This window comes from Lepisma saccharinum, chromosome 28, assembly GCF_977018435.1.
Source record: "Lepisma saccharinum chromosome 28, izLepSacc3.1, whole genome shotgun sequence".
NCBI classification, from domain to species: Eukaryota; Metazoa; Arthropoda; class Insecta; order Zygentoma; family Lepismatidae; genus Lepisma; species Lepisma saccharinum.
The window spans coordinates 8,831,860-8,854,770 of NC_139256.1; the positions used below are offsets into that span (position 1 = coordinate 8,831,860).

Here is a 22,911-nt window from a genome sequence, read left to right on the forward strand (position 1 = left end):
TTTCCTGTATCAAATTTTAGAACTTTTAGATTTTGTTGCTTATGATTTATCACTGAGAGTCTTTCTCTTAATTTAGCAATTACTAAATAATGGTCACTGGCACAGTCAGCACCTCTATGTGTACGAACGTCAATTATACTAGTATGCCTTCTCTTATCAATGAGAATATGATCTATCTGATTATGAGTTTTACCATCTGGAGAAGACCAGGTATATTTATGGATATCTTTATGTTTAAAAGTGGTACTTTTCACAATTAAATTCTTTGAGGTTGCAAAAGTAATCAATCTTATACCATTATCATTACTTAATTCATGAAGACTTTCTTTACCAATCGTGGGTTTAAATGTCTCTTCTTTCCCAATCTGTGCATTACAGTCACCTAACAGAATTTTCATATCATACTGAGAAAATTTATCAAAGACTTGTTCTAACTCTGTATAAAAATCATCTTTAGTATTATCATCTTTATCTTCCGTTGGTGCATGTATGTTTATTAAAATAATTTTACACCACCTACCCTGTAAAACTGCATATGATATCCTATCATTAATAAATTCTATTGTTTTAAGAGCCGAGATAATTCTATTATTTATGAAAAAGCCTGTTCCAAAATTATGATTTTCAGTACCACCATAGAAAAAAGTATAATTTTTAGTTTTACAATTCCCTTCTCCTGGCCACCTAACTTCCTGGACAGCTACTACATCTAATTTATACTTGACTATCTCATTAACTGTACACTGAAATGCCCCAGGCCGGTAAAGGCTCAGAACATTCCAGGTGCCTAATTTAATATTTTTCTTATTCCTAACGTAGATCTTATCCTTAGTCCAGGGACCTCCCAAAGTAGTCCCCACCCGGAGATCCGAACGGGGGACTATTTTACCTCCGGAATATTTTACCTTGGGAACATCCATGGCCTTATATTGCTGATTCTTGACATGGCTTTTTACAGTGCAGAATCTGGGATTCTCATACAAAAAAAAAATAATGGACCCAAAATAAAGTATGGAGCTGTGGAGGTAGAGCTCCACACATTCTCGACCTCGACCTAGGCCATATTATGGAGGTGATGCGGTGATGTGGTTCACCAACCGCCTTTACCACAGGTTTGCCCCAGGTACTCACTTGGGCTGAGTCGACCACGGAGCCGCTCGGGATATTTGAAAAAGTTCCACAAACCACCGCGGGTCTCACGCGTGAAAGTCAGATGCCCCACCAACTGGCCTTTGTGCACTTCAGTTGCGGTATAATTGAAAGACGGGCAGACTTTAACGGCGACTTCGGAAAGAAATGATTATTGAAAGTGTATATACAGAATGGATTGAAAAGGTAACCTGTAAACAATGCTCGTTTCATTAATTCGTTCATGTTGTAAGGGAGATGGAAATGAATAGAAAAAACAATAACACATTCATCATTGTTATTCCATTTTCCTCGAAAAACAATAACACATTTCATCATTGTTGTTCCTTTTCATAACACGTTTTCCTCGACACAGCGTCAGACGGCTGCAGTGCGTACTGTACCGCATGATATGGCAACACCGTGATGCGTGTTCCTTCAGCTCTCAATACCAAACTAATTTTGCGGCAGGTATAACAACCGACTTTCTGAACAGTCAAAAAATCGAATTGATGGGTCATCCACCGTACAGTCCTGATTTGGCACCCAATGACTTCTTCTTGTTCCCGAATGTCAAGAATAAATTGCGTGGACAATGATTTTCGTCGGCGGAAGATGCCGTTGATGCGTTCAAAAACCATATTATGGAGGTGTCTCAAGAAGATTGGAAAAACTGCTTTGACAAATGGTTCGAACGAATGCAAAAGTGTATTGACCATAAAGGAGAATACTTCGAAAAACAATAAAGCAGTTTTCAATGCCAGATTCCTATTTTTTCATTGTTAGGCTCAAAATATAAATAGTGACCCTCGTATGTTATATGATTCAATATAACCCGTAATCTTTCAAAGTATTCTTACAAACTTTTCAAATTATTTTTCAACTACTGCAATTAACATAATGCAAAAAAGAATATACCTCATCTTATTTTTCAGTATTACATACGGTCACTCTTTTTGTTTTTAATATTAAACAGTGACCAAAATTTGTAGTGCAAGGTTGACATATTTGTGTTTGTGTAAATATACGGAATTGGAAGCGCAATCTTATCATTCGTTTTTGTTAATAATTTATCAATCCGCAACACCTTCTTCAGTGAATAGCAAATATCAGTATTTTCAGTGTTGACCATCTTGCTGTGGTAGTTCAGTCGTTAGGGCATCTGACTATTATGTGAAAGACCCGGGTTGTGATCCCCGGTGGAGGAAAGCTGGGATTTTTTCCACGCGTTCAAGCAGCTCCGGCACCCACCCAGCAACTTACAAAGTGGGTACCTGGAGAAAACTCTGGGGTAAAGGCAGCCAGGGGCATGGTGCTGGTCACTTCACCCCCACCTTCGGCTGTGATCAAGAAAGTGTGGTGTACGATCTCCACACCCCTCTTGTGCAAAGCACAAGGGAGCACTTTACTTTTACCCTCTTATAGATTTCTTCTTCATTATAATGCAGCTTTTGTGAAAGATTAATATTGAAAGTTGGCTGTGTAATACCGACACAATTGAAAATTAAATTTTTGTATTCAATAAAATTTTAAAAAGTTATTCGTTAATCAACCGTTCTATGTACAAGGTACATTTTGGGAATTACTCTCATCTCAGCACAAAAGAAATAATCAAATAGTAATGTAAAGTATCGTAGTATGCATTCACGTTTCATTCTCATTAAGAAAGAAGAAAAACTCCAGGCTGTATATACTTTCAGATATGTAGTTTCGTGCAAGGTTATATGCTAGTGCAGTGCAAGAATGTATATATTTGTTTACAAAACACGGTAATATCAACCCTGAAAATATACCTTGTTGTCCTTTTTAGGCCAGTTATTTTGAAAAATCAAATACAAATATGAATGTTTTTAAAAAATTAAAAACTTTAGAGTTAACTTTTTATGCATCTTCAGGCATGCAGATTTGTGCAAGGTTATTACAATGATGCATTTTCTTTGTATCTACGAAATGTAACACCATTCGGAAATTGTTCCTTGTACATACGTTTCAACGCCATAAGGATACTGTGTAACTGAACCTGTCTTTTTTTTCTTTCTTTCCAGTTTTAAAGTTAAAATACAAAATGCTCACACAATTTGATTAAAATATATTACTTTGCACATAATGTTTGCTATAAATACCAAAAGAAAAAACTTTGGCATTTACATCTTATTCACTCCCATGTATATTAGGGTAAGTTAGGTTAGGTACATAAACCAGTAGGAAATTGTTCCTTGTACATGCATGTCAACATAATAAAGATACTTATTAACAGTAAACCTTTTTTTTTAACATACAAAATTACACATATACAAATATGCGTTCGGGGTGTAAGGGGTGCTGCTTCCACGTAGTGCACCCAAAAGTCAACCTCACTTCCACGTAGTGCACCCTGGACAAGAGACTAACGAGGCTCTGGCGACTGGCGCTATTGCCAGTATAATTCTGTGTGTGTTGTCCTGTTTTATGTCCTTGTGTGTGCTGAGTGCGCGTTTACAGCCTCAGCTTTTAACAAGTCAGAACATTTTAAGGTTTTAAAGTTTTTAGTTATGCAACGTTTGAGTTGTAATTTGTAATGGTAAGGGGCTGGACCCCGTATAATGTGACGGGAGCAAATTAGCCTAAGTGCTGACGCTCCCAAAATTTTAAATTCAAATTCAAATTCAAAATTCAACAAATATGCGTTCCTTGAAAGATTGGCATTATGTTGTTATGTACTATTAGGAATGCAGTTGCTTGCAAGGTTATTATTGTTTGTTTGTACAAAACACACCACCATTTGGAAATTGTTTCTTGTACATATGTATGAACTAAACAGTAAGGCTACTGCTAAATATTATATGTGCATTCTTCTTTGCCAGTTATTATTCGGAAACAACACGTTACTTGTTTTGTTTTTTTTGCAATGTTACATTCACACCAATGGCGACAGAAGTGACTCGTAATAATATTACATGTGTTTTAATTTTAAAGATTACAAATTGCTAGGATTGCAAAAAAACAACTTATCCATGGTGTACATTTAGTGTATTGTGTTGTTTGATTTGTTACAGCAAGCACACAATCATTATTTTCAACGCCATTTTAATACAATTATGCAAGCATCAAGTGCATTACTTTGACCTGGGAGTCTTGCAATCAAGGAGTCCCAGGTTCGTTACCTGGTGGTTTGGATCCCACTTTAAACTGTAGGTCCAGTCCCGATTAGCCTTACTGTGCATAAAGTGTACTTTAAACACCAACTCAATCAATCAGTAGTTAGGCAACAATCTTTTTTCATGTCATCCACAGTCAAACTCCGCAATTTTGTCTGTGAGGATCATCTTATATGTGGAAAATAATATTTTAAATAAAACATAGTCAGTGGTGCAAACTTCAATGCTGAAATGTTAGTTTGCAAGATGCGAATGCCACAAAGCACCAAAATGACGCGAAAGTGAGCTAGACCACACAGATCAGACCACTTTGGATTGTACAGGTAATAGTAGCACCAGTTTTTTTGCTTTGTTTAGAGTTTTGAAAAATCACCATCCACTTGGAGGAAGGGATATCGACAGAGAGTGCATTTCAAACACTTTCATCATTGGATTTTTCATGACCAAACAAAGCAAATGCCTCTGTGTGACATAAGAATCCTTTAAAACCTTTAAAAGATATTTAAAAACCTAAAAAAGGCTTGATTTAGGCGCATAAACCTAAAATAGGTTCTAACAAGCAAAATAGGTTTTTTTAGGCACTATAAAACTTCATCAGGTGTTGCATTTTTTAAAAAAATTCTGACATAACTTATTATTTCTTACATACTTGTAAAGGAAAAAAATAGGTTAAAAACCTAAAATCCGACGTCTAGTAATAAGTGCATTCATTTGAATTTCGGATTATATTCACAATTTTAAAACCAAAATGTCATTTTATATACCACTTTTGATTAGATTTTTCACCGAGATTTTGGTTTTTTATTTACCAAAAATATGTCCCTCTAATGATTGAAGTACTACATGTAATAGGTGAGGGTTAAAACATGTTGTTCCTTTGAAAGCATGGTTATTAACCCTGTCTAAAAAATTGTGATGTCATGTGGAATGAACCAAGCTTTAATCTTAATATTTAAATGTTCATCATTGTTGACATTCCACGATAAGTGGTCCAACTCCATGTAAATAAAGAAATCAATCAATCTGAAAATTATTAAGGTTTTTAATTGCATTAAGGTTAAAATGTTTGTGAATGCATTTAATTTGCATATTTCACCAACATAAATTACTGTCATCTGTAATGACATCTGTAATCTGTAAATTACCTTTCTTACAATTACCTATCTGAGTGTGTGTGTGCTTGTGTGCATAGGCCCAACCAAAACTATTTTAATGAAGGTCAGGCTGCTGAAAAAGTATTTTGAATGTCAACATTGCCATGAAAGTGGTCAAAATAATTAAAATTAATTCTAAAAGTGAATTTATGACCACCATAACACCCTTTTCCAGTTTGTTTTTGTTTATTTATCATCTCTGTTCTATCTATTTAATTGTGATAGTGAGGACTGATCTACTGTAACATTAGATGCAAATTGTGATTAATATTCAAAGTGAAACTTCGTGGAGGATTCAAGTATTTGCACACATGGATACAGATAAATAAAATTTAGGTTTCTTGTTAAATAAATTATCAGTTACATGAAATAGTTCCATTCTTTCGTCTGTATTGAAACAACACTGAAATCTGTGCATTTGGTTGTCGGTGGGGGGGGGGGGGGGGAGGTAGACGATGCTTCAAAGCCATAATCCGTTGCTGCCCCAAGTGCCGAGATCAGTGCAGTTTATACTATGCATATGTGGAGAATTTTTAAAGTATTCTTTTCAAGGTAATTGCAGTTTAAATTAGGTGAATTTTTAATATTTTTTTTTTTAAAATGACTGATTTAAATCACTTTAAATGAATAATTTATAGAATAATGTACATATGGATTTTGTAGATATCACAATGACTTTTCGTGAAAACAAAGGAAATGTAATATGTAAACTATAAACACACTTAAATTTCTCTTGCTTTAAAATTCAATAACTCATATAGGCAAAATAGCAAACATCCTGTGTAGAAAAATATGGAAAATACTAATCATGTTACACCGTAAATAATGTCATTATCATTAAACTGTAAATAAACATGGCAGTTGAGATTTTGCAAACTATCATTATAATATTGCCAAAATCCAGCTACAAAGACTTTAAAAATATCTTAAGTTACAGTTAAAGAATACATCCAGAATGTTTTATTTTCACTTGAAGAAAACTTACTGAAATTATTATAGTTTCATTAACACACTCAACAATCAAATCCATAGTAGGTTCATATGTACAGTATCAAAAACAGAAAAATGAATATTTACAAATATTATTTTTATTTGCTTTAAACTGTTCAAATATTTTACAGGGCCGTTTACTATAAGAGAACATGTATCTATATGTACGGTGCCAAAAGCCATAGAAACAATTTTCAAGTGTTTTTTTTTTTAATAAAAATCTGATTTATATAAAAAAATCATCAGAAATGATTTTTAAAATAAAAATCATAATTTTTATCCACCCTGATTCTTTTGAATTTTCACTATTCAAAATTACTGCACTTCAAATAAAGGACACAAGTGTATAGAAGAAAGACTCCTGTAAAAAGTACTCAAATGCAAATCAGAAGTAACAGTTAAGGGAGGAAGGGTTGTTTGATAGAGAGAGGGAGAATTTTTATGTTTTTTCTTTAAAAAAAGTGACATTCTGTTTGATTGCAGATGTGGAGGGGAGGGACAGTGTGACCGCTGTCAATCCAATTTATACTTACGGCCACCAATTCAGCTCACAGCTTGCACAGGGATTGGCAGATAACTGGAGCCAGGTATTCTAATCTTTGTTTTCATACGTTGGCTAATGCTGATATTTTGTATTAGAGTTCTAACATATTTCAATTCACAGTTATATCCATGGCTCTCACCAGTGTTTGTTTGGCTTTATTTTATTTCCAAAATTTATCATTTGGCTGGTGTGTGTAAATAAATTTCATGTTCGATTCTCAGTGTGGAGGTTTAAACGCCACTTTAAACTGTACTTCCAGTCTTGATTAGGATATCTTTCCATAATGTGGACTTTAAAACAATTTTTTGTAATGATTAGTTTGATTTTTAATAGAAGCACCATAATAGAAATTGAACTCAAGATTAAAAGAAGAGGAAAGAGATCCATAAGGATGATAAACATGAAGAATTAAAGTAACAAGGAACACTTTGACCTTGTGTATATATACTTCTAACACTCACCCTGCACTTTACCTAGTCAGAACACAGTAATCTCACTGCAGTGTTGCCAGTAGTATAGTAGTTAGTCTCACTAGCTGTTGTATTCTGCTCCAGTCGTATATGCTGAATTAAATGACCAATTTTATTTTAAACATGTTCACAGCAGTCGCATATCCTTGTTTTCCATTTCTATTTCTACCAACATTACAAATCCATCCACCAACAGCACTGACTAGCAACGTGTCAAGGGGAGAAAGATACTAATTTTTAGGGGAGTTGAGTACAAGGAGAGTGTTCACTTCATCCTGTTAGCTTACCTGATGGGGGAGGGGCTACCAAGCCCACCACCATATGTTCTAAAATTTTTATACTGTGAACATTTTTATAAAAAAAACTGAAAATAAATTACGTTGTTTCATAGGGTGATCCCAATGTTTCTGTACAATTTTGATCATAAAATCATAAAGTAATGTACATAGAAGGTAGAAAGGTTCATGTGTTTGGGCTATGAGCACCCCCCACATCCCCATTGATTTGTGTTTCTGACATGACAGTCATGGCAGTAACAATGTAAAATTTGTTGGTAATGATGGTAAATTTTGTAATTATTTAATTACTATATAACTGAAACAATATAAACATAAAATAATTGATGCAACATTAATGTGGTTTTCTTGAAGTTTAGTGAATAATAAAATATGTGTGTGAGACTTGTGCAATAATTGGTTCTTATTAATGATGGTAATTTCTATAAATCTTATAATTATTACATAACTGCACCTATATAAACAACAAAGGAAGCAGTGATTCAACAACAAAATGGTTTCTTGAATTATTTTTGTGATAAAGAAATGTGTGGCCATCTGAGCCCCCCCCCCCTCCCTTAGGTAAGTAAGTTTCTTATATGGCACGGGTAACTTGACTTAATTCCTTTAGTTCCTAGTGGAACATAGGGGAACTACTCACTCTTTTGCATGCGATCTTCTTCCTTTCTCTCCAACTCTTCCTCTCTTCAATAGTACATCTCCATGAGCCTTTGGGCCTTGGAGGGTTCCAATGAAGTGCTTGTTTCTCGATTGCATTGTCTGCTTTCCTTAGTGGGTGTCCTATCCAGTTCCACTTTCTTCTTTTTATTTGATTTTTAATCTGGTCTTCTGATGCTCGTGTCCAAAGTTCTTGATTTGTGATTTATTCTGGCCACTGTACATATAATATTTTCCTAAGTAATGAAAACTTATAATGTATTTGTGATTTGGTTTGTGACACTGGTAAGCTAGGATTAAAAAGTAACAAACTTTTGTTTTATGTGCTAATATCGTGCCGACAACAAGGTATAATGACTTTGTTAGCATTATTATTATTATTATTTTTTCTTGTAGGTTCGCTTGGCATCATCTGTTGCAACGAGGAAATTTTTGCTTTCGTTACCAAATAAAGAAGCCAGAGAAGTGTTCTATCCTGCTTTGCTGCCACAGATGTGTCTGAATAGGTAATTGTGTGCTACTGACTATTTATCTCATACTACACATTGATGTTAATTTCATTGTTGTTGTATTATGCTGCTGTTCTTCCACATCCAGTTAATTGCAGTGAATGGTTGTAATGTGTCAGAACCTCAATTATATGGTCTGCAGTAATTACAGCTAAAGAACTCTGTCGTGGTCATGTATATTCTTGGCTATCTCCGAAGTTCAAACTAAAAGTTAATAATAACCTGAGGTGCAGCAGCTTGTGAGGGCCAGAACCTACTGACCTCATACCTTCCTGCCGAGGTTGGAGAACATGTGTCAGCACGACAAACCCCCAGTTGTTGTAAGTTTTCCTGACCAGGTTATGCTACTCATTTGTAACTCCCAATTTCCTCATGATGGTGGATGGCCACCGGTCCCATACACAGGCCAATATCCTAGGGGAAAAGTTGTTACGCTTCATCCAGGAGACTCGAACCTGCTTGTGTCCTGTAGCCGGATCCCAAAGCGTGATGCCTTGGACCGTACGGCCACGATGCGGGACAAACTAAAATACAGGAAATAAACGATTAGCAGAGGAGTCTTCTGCAGATCTAGAACCTCCCAGTGTTGCCAATGATTGAAATACAAAATATACTAAATGAAATGTGTATAAAAGTTTGTGGCAGAGCATATTTTGCATGTTAACAAAAAAATCAAATAAAAGTTTGCATGAGGAAATATTTTCCTGTTAAATAACTAATTTACATGGATGATAGCAAGTTGTAGCACTTGCTGTACCAGCAATTTTCTGATGAAGTTAGCATCTGTTCCCGCCACCTCTTGAAATTCCACTTTTGTTGCCAGACAAATAAAAAATCAGACTTTACCCTGGCAGTTGGGGTTGACATTTGCATTCCTTGGATAATAATTATCATTGGCCAATTGGAGCCCGTTTGTTCTATGTGACTGTAGGCCTGCTCTCCAAAGTCAGAAGAACATAAACATCCTTGCATCGTAAGAACACTTGTGGAGTGTCATCTTGATTGCTGCATCATGGGATGGGGAGGAATTTTTAAAATGTTTTCAATGACTAGTTCATGTCTGAAGGTTGGAATGTGTTGTGTGCGTGGGTGGTAAAGTAAGAACAAATTGATATAATCCTTGAACGTGGGGAATAGACGGAAATAAAGAAAACCTAGGAATATAACAGCGTATGATTTGTTAAATACTATATTTTGCTTATTGTATGGTAATTTGACACATGGCCTCCTGATTGGTATAATGGTAATGTTGTCCCCTTATGGGATCCCAGGTTTGATACCTCATGGAGGCACATAGTGGTTTCAGATTCCACTTTAAACTGTAGGTTCGTTCAAGTGGTTTTGAAAACTACTAAAACCGAATTTGACACACATATATAAACACATACCAAGTAGTTAATGCTTGTTTGTTGAATGGTTGTTTGTCAAATGCAATCAAATTATAGCTGAGCTGAATTTTTATGGGTAGATTCAGATGCAAATAGCAGTCTTGGAGTCCCTTCCAGTAACATCACCAGTGTATTGGGTTTAGGGAGAATATATTGTGGTGACATACCACAAATCAATTACAATTTCATACCAGATTTGTGTGATTGTCTACCAGTCAAGAAAGTCAAGAAAAAGTACAGAAATCAACAAGTAGGTCAAGAAGTCAATAGAAAGTGAAGAAATTATACTTGTGGCCAAGAATTTTTGCTATCACAAGGACTGATTTTTTTTGTTTGCTTTACTTCACTTTTCTGCCCCTTTTGGCTAATAGCGAAGATGAGGATGAGTGGTTGTAAGATATGATGGACGAAGGACCATCACAAATGTACAGGAATGATAACACGAGGATGTCTGAGCGCCTCTAGTCTGCCAAATGCAATCTAGGATGCATTAATAGATAATTCTCTTCTTAAATAGAGCTTCAGTTTTCATCTGAACAGGTAGAGGTTTTCATTAAATAAATATTTATTTTCTGAATTACTAATTTCCAACTTTACCTAAGTAGGGGTCGAATAGATGAAGGTTAAATGAAAGAAAGGTGATTAAAATGTTATGAAAGAGTCAAGAATTTTAGATTTTATTTTGTAGACACCCTGAATCAGCATTAGCAAATTTTATATCGGACCATCCCTAAAATAACCTGCAAGTAACAACTGCAGAGGAGTTGTAGATATTTTCATTCTTTGATTGGTCTAACATCCAAGCAAGGAGGTTTTATGAATGAAACGAAAGAAGCATATACTTCAGTGTTTTCACAATTGCCTGTTTGAGTGAGAATGAGTTTTGTGACATGCAAACATAATTGCATTTTCTTTGTATGTTGAATTATTAGGGAAATTAATTTGATATAGTTCTGTGTTTGTTTAGTTTCCCCTTCCTTTTTTTCACAGGTATTATGTAGCTGAAGGGGTCCGAATTTACTCCCAGGAGACATGGAGGCAGGTCACAGGCACCTCAGGAAAAGATCTGGTGCAGAAACACATCCCTTATGTGGTAAGATACAAGAACTATAAAATGACAAGCATATTTGCAACTTTTTCACCCTTTTCTATGCAAATGGTCTCGTTAGACTACCCACTCTGGTAGCATATTTCACCCATGTTTCTTAATTTTTATTGTACTGAAATAAGGTACCCACATATCTGCGAAAATGGTTTATTTGTCTGTTTGTCAGCTATTTTGCTAGTTGGTTTGTGGGCTACATTAATGTTGTAAAGACAGAAGCCTTGGTAAAGTGGTTAGATGTGGTAGGATGGTAGGAAGAGGTAAGCTGGGTGTTAGCTGTGGTTGGCTAGGATGTCTGACCTTGCTACACTTGGAACTTGGTGTAACCACGTTTTAGCCATAATTTTGTATTTCATGATGAAAGTTGTGCGAATTACTCACAAATTTAATATAAATATATTAATAACTTATGTTTTGCGAGTATGTATCTAGGTAACTTTTGCGACGTTTCGGGATGCAACTGTTCCCTTCCTCAGGCTGCTCATGTTTAGGTTATGTGTAAATCATAACCACATCGACCTCGCCATAGGTACAGGATATAGGATTGGTAAAAGATGTGTGGTTTAAAAACAATAAAAATCTAAAACCCATTACAGGTGCACGTCATACTACCATGTTGTTTCCCCAATTAGAAACTGCTCCTTGGAATGTTAAAACTTTAAAACTGTGAATAGTCCCGGCCCGCGTGTGCTGCAATTGTGCAATTGTGCAACATGCGAAATGTAAATCTGTCTTTCCATTATTTCCTGCAGCGCTCTATACTGTATTTAAAGTCAACCTTGTATAAGAAGGAAAACTGTTAAGATGGAAAATTTTGCTCGGAACCATCATGTTCCGGGATAGACAGGTTTTACTGTATATACTTCGTAGCATACATATGTTTCAAATTTTTATTTCTGTAACTAATCATAAAGGTTGTAAACGTAGGAACACCCAATGAAACAATAAACGTCGGATTTACCATCTTTCCACATCCAACCTGAATGCCATTCTGCTCTCTTGCAAATGCACGCCTGCAACATATCTAAAACTTCCCACCAATCCAGGCAGCCAAAAAGATTCCCCCAAACCCACTTTTAGGATGGTGGGAGTACATTAGATGAACTAAAGGGTACAATGAGGAAAAAGGTTCGGAACCGCTGCTCTAGGAAGTTGATTTTGCCTTTGTTTTCCAATTCTATAGTGAATGTGAATCTGGGGTGGTGAGCTTTGGTTAGAATTTGGTTTCCATTAAGTGGCTCTTGCTACCTTGGTTGCATCAACAGTAAGTTGTCTGAGCATTAAAATGTTTCTGCCTTCTAGTGGTTAAAAGGGAAGCTTCACAATGGCAATGTACTATGTACTAGTCAAGATTATTTGGAATGGAGCATCTTTGTATGTCTCTGTGCTAACTTCATTTCTTCTCATAATATTGTAAAACATATTGTACAGCACTGGTTCTCAACATTCTTGAGACTGCAGCCTGCACATTTTTTTTTTAAGCCGATGACCCAATCTCAACAAGGGGTGACCCTTTCACTTAAAAACACCCTGGACTGCATTTTGCAGACTAATGAGGCTCTGCTGTCTGGACCTACGGCTAGTATAATTATAGGGCTGTGTGTGTGTGGTCCTATCTGTTGTCCTCATATGTGCCGAGTGCCCCTTTATAGTCTCCGCTTTTAACTCGGGTAAGAATGTTTTAGTCCTCGGATACGAGTTTTATTATAGTTATGGCAAGGGGCTGGGCCTTGCACAATATGATGGGTGCAAAATAGCCTAAGTGCTGATGCACCCACAATTTTCAATCACTCAGAACTAATCTCAACAATTTTACTCGTAAATACTCTTTTAATTATTTTCAAATGTATACATTAATATGTACGTTTCAAATTAAATATTAATAAATACATTGTGACATAATTATGCTTAAACATGTTGACGAATATAAAATTAGGTTTAAATTTATTGTGAAACTCTGGATCTAATGAAATCTCATAGTTTCCTCAGGTCACACACACAAGGGATGAATTTAATTGGATGTTGCCTTTTGAGCGCTGAAAAATTTGAATTAATGAGATCGTTTTCACTACAAAATATTTGTTAACAGAACTGCTGTGTGAACTGAAATAACAAATTTTGCAGACTGGTGTAATTGATGCCAGTGCCTGATACTAGGTGGCTTGTCTTCTGCTTGTTTTGAAATTGTTTCTTTCGAAAATTTGGCACTGTCTAAGTAGCAAAGAAAGTTGTGTGAAATTGGACGTGTTTAGAACTATTTTTCTCCCTGCAGGTCGAGTATTACATTGTTGCTACAGAATCCAACAATCATGCTGTGCGGGAAGCAGCGTGTGCATGCATAGCAGAGTTAGCAGCTAAAATCCAACCAGAGGCTGTGAGACCGTTTGTGGAGAAATTGCTTCACACACTCCTGGTCTGTTTCCAAGATGAAAGCTGGCCTGTTAGAGACGGTGAGTATCTTTGAAATGGTATTTCTATTTCTGTTGTGAGAAAATACCAAAATTTCATGACGGTATGTTCATAGGCCCCAACACTGTATTAATGATGCTTACCGCTGACTAAGTGCGAAACCACATTTGATGTGTGATTAAGATGCTTGAGGTTTCCGAATGAAGATTTTATGCACCTTCGTGAACTTCACTCAATATAAGCATTGTTTCTTCTCTTATGTAGCAACAAGGGGTGTAAGGGGTACCTTCCACATAGGTGCCCAAAAGTCAACCTCACTTCCACATAGTGCACCCTAGACTGACGACTAACGAGGCTCTGGCGACTGCCACTATGGTCAGTATAATTTTGTGTGTGTTGTTTTTCTGTCCTTGTGTGTGCTGAGTGCCCGTTTACAGCCTCAGCTTTTAACAGAAGTCTGAAGATTTTAAGATTTTTAGTTATGCAACGTTAGAGTTGTTATTTGTAATGGTAAGGGGCTGGCCCCCGTATGATGTGATGGGAGCAAAATAGTCTAAGTGCTGACGCTCCCAAAATTTTAAATTCAAATTCAAAAAATTATGTAGCAACAATAGAATACATGTTAGTTTATATTAAAATCATCGATCAAATCTATTGTTGTCTTGAACGAAGCACACTTTAAATTGATAAAGATGGTCTTTAAAGTATCTTCACTTTCCCATTGTTCTTGCGGTTGGAAGTGAGAGAGAGAGAGAGGCATAGAGAAGTAAAATTAGTTCCTAAGAAAGTTACAAAAATTAGTATCAGAACTCTTGTGTTATCATTATGTGTGCTTGTGATTGTTGAAAATTATTTTAAACGTGAATAATATTTCAGGTCTTTAACACACTTGGTAGCAACAATTGTAAATATGGCTTACCTCTTCATAGTATGCTTGATGATTTGGTAAATTTTATATAGACAGTTGTGTTGACAAAACTAATAAGCTACAAGTAGTGAATTAATTAGTCAGCTTGATACTTAAAATAATAATGATAATAATTAAGGTTGAATTTTTGTAAATATGGTGGAATCTAGATTTTACATTTTAGTGCATTATACATTCAATTGTTATGGTCTCAAAAAAGCCACAGGTTACAGAATTTCCTGAATTTTAAGTTGTGTTTTTTACATAAAATCAAGGTTCCACTACACAGTATTTGAAAGTTCTCTCACTTACAAGTGTAACAGCTTTGATAATACATGTAGTCATGTGTTCCTAACATTCAATTTTGCTTTTCATGTTTTCAGCTGCGTGTTTGGCTTGTGGAAATTTTATCCTGTGTTTCCCAAAGGAATCCGAGAGTGCCATGCCCTCGTTGTACCCCATGTTCTTCCGCAATCTGGAAGATCCAATCCCTTCCGTCAGGCAGGGAGGAGCAACCGCCATAGCAAATGTAGTGAAAGCGTACGGCCAGGAGGCACTGGCATACGTGATGAACAAAGTTCTGGAGGGTATCAAGGACATTTCTAGTCAACCATCCGAGTCTGAAAAGTATGGAGAAATGGACAAAGGCCCAGCAACATTCGGTGTCGTTAAACGAATTCGTGATAATGATATGGATCTCCACTCAAACAAACAGGTATGAGTCATGTGCACGATTTTTTTTTCAAACTCTTTGTGTTTTTTCCTCACATGATTGATATTGACCATTCTTCGTGTTACTTCAAATACAGGGTGTACATAAATTCTTCACCCTATAACAGATCATAATATTACTTATGAAAGTTTCGTGTTTTCATGTTGCACAATTGGATAGTTCTTTCAGATGAATTTTGAAGTTTTCGGAAAGAAACTATACAATTGTGCAATGCCAAAACACAAAACTTCACATAGGTAATACTTAAACCACGTTTACCACATTATGAGATCAAAATATCTTTACTGTAAAAAGTTTCTCTGAAACAACAAACATTGAATTATATTCATTGATTCAAATACTTTTAGTGAACATACTTCTCATTATTAATAAACCTCTACATGAGGCTCAGTGGCTTTTGCAATATCAAGTATATTGATGAATTCACTCCATGTGTGGCTTATCATATCCACGGTGATTGATGCCACAGCCTCTTTGATGCTGGACTTCAATTCCACCAAGTGTGTAACTTTCTTGCTGGAGATGATGTTCTTTACGACGTAACCACACATAAGAAAATCTTGGGGTGTCAGGAGATTTTGTTTCCCACAAACACACCACACACACTGCCTTTTCCTGCACCGTCACCATCATGGTACCGAGTGTTGCCAAGTACATGGAAGACATTTTTTCACATGTTCTTCATGTTAATACTAACAACCTCCACTCCACTTGCATAGGAATTTTTCTATGGACAACATTTAAGGGGTGAATAATATCTGGACATGCTATATTGTTATTGCATCTTGTAGTTCTGTGATTTAATTTTTTTTTTTTCTTTTTTCTTTTGTGCTTCATTGTATTTTGAATGAAAATGCAGGTAGTTTAAGCAAGCAAATAATAATTAGGGGGTTTGGATAATGCTAAACCCCATGACATTGTTATATGTTTAATTTTGACAGGAGTTCCTGGATTTAGTTGTGATATGAAGAATATTACACCGGAATCCTCCACTCTTCTCTGCTGTACACGTGTTTCATACATGTTTTAGCATTTTTAATATTTAGTGGATGGAGCTTCGCATGTGTGGATAGCCTCTCCGGACAGCAACTTTCAAGAACGTGCTTTTCAAACTTGCCTTGATGTACAAAAGAAGTGGTAGCTAGAGAACTAATTGCCGTAGACAGCTGAAATCTTTTTGTTTTTGGAATGACAGGGCTTTTAGAAGAGGTAAAATTTATATATTATGCCTTCCAATGATGAGTGTTATTGGAAGAAGAAGGAAAAAAAATTAAATGTAGCAAAGAATGGTGTTTAGCATGATCCTGTGACTGCCACAAGAGACCAAAATAAACATAAAAAAATGTTGTATGTAGAAGTTGTACATTCCTACAACCATGCAAAGTTCTGTTGAAAATGGCTGATAATTCTTGGGGAACAAATAATGGCAATGTGTAAGAGTGGTAGTGGTGCCAGTTTACGGTAAGAATTTCCGGAATTTCGCTTCTAGCATCGATCCTATGAATGCTGGATGGACCAAATGTGGAGGGAATCACGTCAAAGTACCACTGTTGCAGGATATGTAATGTCTGTCCCCCAATTTATGAAAAATGCTGAAATTATGCTACATTTTTTAAAGTTGGGGTGTAAGGGGTACCTTCCACGTAGTGCACCCAATAGTCAACCTCACTTCCACGTAGTCTAACGAAGCTCTGGCGACTGGCCTGGCGACTGGCCCATGGCCAGTATAATTTTGTTTGTGTTGTCCCGTGTTTTGTCCTTATTTGTGCTGAGTGCTCCTTTACAGCCTCAGCTTTTAACGAAAGTCAGAAGATTTTAATATTTTATGATTTTAGTTCTGCAACGTTAGAGTTGTTATGTGTAACGATAGGGGGCTGGACTCCGTATAATGTGACGGGTGCAAAATAGCACCCAAAATTTTAAATTCAAATTCAAATTTTTGAAACTTGTAATTTTCTGGAATTTTTTAAAATTGGGCTTTTTCCTCTGAATCTCTACTTGACACATGTTGTTAAAAGCTTTTATTCTCATTATTATGTGTAAAGGTGAAAGATATTAGAAAAAATGATTGTAGCCATTTTTATGAAATCTATCCCATAAAACCAAAGCCAAGACAAATGACTTTTAAAACTCCGCTTGTTAATAACATGTAGTAACAATGGGTATATTGTTTTCTAATTCGAGTATGTCATACTTTATGTCATAACTGATATATCATGTATCATTCTCAAGAAATGGCACGTGGTTTTGGGATGTATACATGTATCCCATCCATGTAATAAAGGTTAATGCCGATCCAGTTAACATCTGTATACATTGGAACCTTGAGTTTTAACCCGTAATGAGCATGGCATGGTCCTTCAGACCTTAAACCTTGAACAACGCTCTCGTTCTCTGAAGCACTAACATGCACTCTCTTGTATTTTTCGGTAGCTTCATATTTTAGAATATCACGTAATCCCCCGGTGCTAATTTGCTTGGTGCATTATATTTTCGGAACAATAGACACTTGTGAGTCCCATGGACCATGTGATGCCCTTGGCGTAAGTCTTTTGGTATATGTGATTTTGTTTTCTTTGGGTAGCAGCATGTATGTTCTGTGATAATTAAACAACTAAAGAATTTTTTTGTATCTTAGTCATATAACAATGTACTATTTATAGAGCCGTTTAGGAATATGTGACAAATTTTTGTAACTTTAGATAAAATGAGTAATAAAAATGGCAATAACGGAACTAGTAAATGAAATTTTATCATAATTACACAAAGAACGTCCAAAATACATGATAATTTGTGAAAAAGTTCGCTAATGTTTTGATAACTCATGGAATTAGTCAAGTCAATTTGGTGCCACACCCTTTACATTACAATGCGGCACCAGGCCTGTTACGGGGTAAGTTCAAGGAACAATGTAAAATGTAGGAAAATGTAATATCTTAAAATCTGGTAAAATTTTTGTATAATTTTGCTGTGTTGGGACCATGAGCTTTGACTTTATAATGCAGGAAAATGTGAAAACAGCTTTCACTGTACATCATTTCTTTTCATTTCATGATTGTTTATAAACACTAGCATCATACATATATAGATCGAGTAATCCCTCACGTTTGCTTTGTTCACAGATGTATTCTTGTGGGTCACTAGCACCAAAAATGGGAAGAGGCGGAGGAGGGTGCTCAGACCATAAATTCCGAAGACCCTCACAACCCTGGGAGCGAGCTGATGGGTAAGATCACTAATTTTCCTTAAATCTATAGTTTAGCATCTCTCATTTGCCACTTTTGGCTAAATGCGACACTGATTAAATGAAAATCATTATTTAATTTTAGGGATGGGACCGATTAATCGGTACTCTAGCGGTATCGGCCGATATAGGCATATCGGTGTATTGGTTTTTTGGTAAAATTACAGATTATTTTACCGATCCGATATATCGATAAATATCTGATAATCTAGTGCAAAATTCCTCCATTTTGTTGTAATTTTTATGGATAATCTCCATGCCCTACTTTCCAAGAAAGTAAATGTCTAAATATGCAATTTCTTTTGCACTGCAGTCACCTTGAAACAATGAGGAGGTCAATGAACCTTTCAGGTTCTTCAAGGACCTTTTCTAATTTTATATCGGTTTGGTAGAATATCAGTATCGGTAAATTTTATATCAGTACTTTATCGGTATCGGCCAAAATTTCATATCGGCCCTATTTAATTTTAATGTTAGACTTTACGTATTGAGCTTCAGTTGTATTCTTGTTGCCATTGTTTTTTACATACACACAGCAGTACACTTGTTTCATTTGTTCAGAAGCAAAGTAAATAATTTGTTTGGAAAACAGAACAAACTCCAGACACTAGGTTTTGATTTTTTTTTATTTGATTTGCTTTATTTTACTTCACCTTTTGTGACACTTTTGGCTAATTTGCGAAGATGGGAATGAGTGAAGATGTGATGAAATTAATGAATGGACACTTACAAACGTCCATGCCCACGCCGGGATTCGAACCCGGGATCCCTGGCATCATAGCACGATGTGCTAACCACTCTGCCACGGGGGCTGGTGCCAGACACTAGGTGGCAGCATGTTCTGATAATGCTTTTCCGTACAGGATGACTTCACTAGACATCAGCAGCGATGAGAATATTTGAAATCGACTGTAGTCGCTTTTCATAAGTTTGCCATGTTGAGAAAAATCAACTGTGAAGTCGCATGCAGCAGCGAAAGAGTTAAGTCTTAACTTCCAATATGGTCTTCCCTTTTTTAAGTAACCATTTCAGAGAGATGTTGTTCCTATGTTATCCTCTTCTGCTTTCTGGCCTCGCTTCCAGTATTTGCTTTGGTTTTTTCTCTTACATTCAAGTAACATGACCATACCAACCTAATGAATTTTTCTCTATTAACTCTTTAATTGATTCTACTTGAAGCTGTTTCCTTAATGTTAATGTTTCTGACTCTTTATCTCATCTAGTTTATCCTACCACTCTTCTGAGGCATTTCAACTCTATTGCTGGTTGGTAATGTTTGTATTGGAGTGTTGAGCTTTGTATTCCATAAAGCAGGGTTGGTGTAATTTTAGATTGATAAATCCTTCTTCTCCGTCTTCTTTTTCCAACTATTGTGTTACTTATTTGGTAATATACATATATTGGTTTGCTTTTACAATTCTGTTATTTATTTCTTCTCCTATTTATCAGTTATTTCGCTTGCAGTTTATGGTTCTTACAAGCACATAAACACATTTTTGGTCTTACGTTTCAGGAGAACACACGCTCCCTTCATCAGCCATTTATTTTTAGTTTGAATGATAAATGTCTGATGAAGGGAATGTGTGTTCTCCCAATATGTAGAAGCAAAAATTGTGTTTATATGCTTGTAAGAATCATAAACTGCAAGAGAAATAATTCTTCAATGCAAGCAATATGTACATACAAGTAAAATATTTTTCTGTTATTTGTTATTATTGTTTCCTGATATTCAAATCAGTCCACTTGTTCTAATGGACCATATTAGTGTGACGTCACGCTGCAAGATTGAGTCCAAACAAAGTAGTCATGAGATTTTAGCCTATTTAAAAAACATTGAATTTTCCCTTGGAAGGTAGCTTAAAGAATTGTGACAGCAGTTATGAAACAAAATTGTGATGCGCATAGTACATCAATGTAAAGGTGGAATTTCGGAGAATATGTTGATGTATTACACATACCTTACAGAGGATTTGATTGATTGATTGAGTTGGTGTTTTAAGTCCACTTTATGCACAGTAAGGCTAATCGGGACTGGACCTATAGTTTAAAGTGGGATCGGAACCACTATGTGCCTCCATCGGGAATCGAACCTAGAACCCCTTGATTACAAGGCAACGATGCTGCCGCTGTGCCATCGGGGAGGCCCACCTTACAGAGTAGAATGAAAAGAATAAATGAATTAGGAAATCAAGTAAAGCAAATGCTCCTACCGGCTTCCGATCTGAAACAGCAGCCAATAGGCAGCAGCGCTGAAGTCACATGAATGTGGTGAACTCCCAGAATTCAGCAGCTTCGGCAGCATCACTGAAGGTGAGCTTCGGCTGTGTTGGGAAACTGAATAGATAAATTTTCTTTAAAAATGCATGATTTCCTTACTCCAGTTATTCCTTACCTTATGCTCTGTAAGATATGTATAATATATCGACGTATTCTCCGAAATCTCACTTTACATGGATATATGATACACATCACAATTTTGTTTCATAACTGCTGTCACAATTCTTAAAGCTTCCTTCCTTCAGATGGAAAATTCAATGCTTTTGCTAAAATCACATGACTACTTTGTACTCAAATAGTGCTCATTTGTCTTATGTGACGTCACCACTAATATGGTCCATTATCACCTCGCCATTTTACTTCTAACTTTCCTTGTTTTGAGATATACATTATTTTTCTTTTCATTGGATGGTGACTTCACTTTGGTGACCCTGAGTTTGATAAACACTGTGGATCTAGACTGGGAAGTTGATAAAAATCGCTACGGCGGCATCAACCTCTTCAGTACTGGCCTAGATCCGATGCGGACATCAGTCCAAAAGAGTATAGAATCAGAGTCACAGGCAGAGTTGGGTCAACATTGTTCTTAAAATTTCTTGTTTTTCTCCTTTCAGGTGTGTGTACCTCATTTCTGAACTTTCTCAGGTTCCGGATGCTGTTTCTTCAGTGTTGCCAGCGGTACCCCTTGTTGCAGATGCATGTCGCCACAAACACTACACTCATCATGTTACATTTTTGGAAACTGTGTGCAAACAGTTACCCGTGATAGGCAAAGGCATTGGAAAGAAGAATTTCAAGACTGTCGTAGAGGCCTTTTTTGACCCAATATTTTATGCCTTGGTAAGTCAGCATCCTTTCCAAGGGAAATATTTGTAGTGTCTAGTGTTTGTTGTTATTTGATAGAGGAATGGAACAGATTAATTGATACTCTATTGGTGTTGGCCCATATAGACATGCCAGTTCTTCAGTAAATGTAGGGATAGGACAGATTAATTGGTGTTCTATTGATATCGACCGACAAGCATATCAGTAGGGCTGTGCGATATTTCGATACATTGATATAGGTTCAATATATTAAAATATTGAAGTGTTGATGTCGTAAAAATATCTACGTATATATATATATATATATTTATATATATATATATTATCGACGTATGGTGGTATTGCATTCCTTACGTACAAGTGAAGTCAAGCATAAGGATGTTAAGGTAAAAAGTAATGCACACGGGGACAGAACTTGGGAGGTGAATGATGAGAGAATGCCTCTGATTAACATGGAAAGTAAATGCGTACGTTCAACCACCAATAAAAATAACAAGGTTCCTACTTTATAGAACTTGCGGGTTACTTTTCTGTGCATAGGGATGGTATTGATACAATACGAGACAATACTTGGCAAAGACTCGGTCTCAAGTTGTAAATGATTGCCTCGTTCTTGATCTCGTCTCGACATACATCATATACACAGCACAAAATATTTTGGAATGACATTTTTCTGTTTCATGCATACCGATGCAGTATATATATCCTATAATTTAGTTCATTATTTGGCATTTTTAAAATAATTTTTATGGATATATATACAAGGTGACCCAAAAAAAAGGTAACTGGAACTTATACTACCGTACTATAATTTTGGTTACCTTTTTTGGGGCCACCCTGTACTTCCTTTTTTTTTTTTTTTAAGTAAATGTCTTAACTCTACAGCTTCTTTTACATTACAGTCACCTTGTAACACATACATTTAGTGATGAGATCAAATTACAATTACCGTGTAAAATTTTTCTGTTATATTTTTTAATGAATATATTTCATGTATTTTTTAAAGCAAATGTGTAAATATGCAATTTTATTCCTGAGGCAAAAATCTAACCTGTTACATACAGGCCTTCAAGTGAACTTACCAGCAGTGGTAGGGATCTGGAGGGTGGGGGGGATGATGAGTAATGGGCAGGTCTTA

General features: G+C 36.0%; 1 protein-coding gene across 1 annotated transcript in view; it reads left to right on the forward strand.

Annotated features, from left to right (window-relative positions):
- LOC145981105 (uncharacterized) overlaps positions 1-22,911 on the forward strand; it is a 41,528-nt gene that overhangs the window by 13,479 nt on the left and 5,138 nt on the right. Inside the window, exons 4-10 of the mRNA XM_083114241.1 lie at positions 6,893-6,996; positions 8,773-8,882; positions 11,264-11,366; positions 13,651-13,828; positions 15,078-15,409; positions 18,550-18,653; positions 21,563-21,788. Coding sequence (XP_082970367.1) covers positions 6,893-6,996; positions 8,773-8,882; positions 11,264-11,366; positions 13,651-13,828; positions 15,078-15,409; positions 18,550-18,653; positions 21,563-21,788 — 1,157 coding nt within the window. The remainder of the gene's footprint in view (positions 1-6,892; positions 6,997-8,772; positions 8,883-11,263; positions 11,367-13,650; positions 13,829-15,077; positions 15,410-18,549; positions 18,654-21,562; positions 21,789-22,911) is intronic.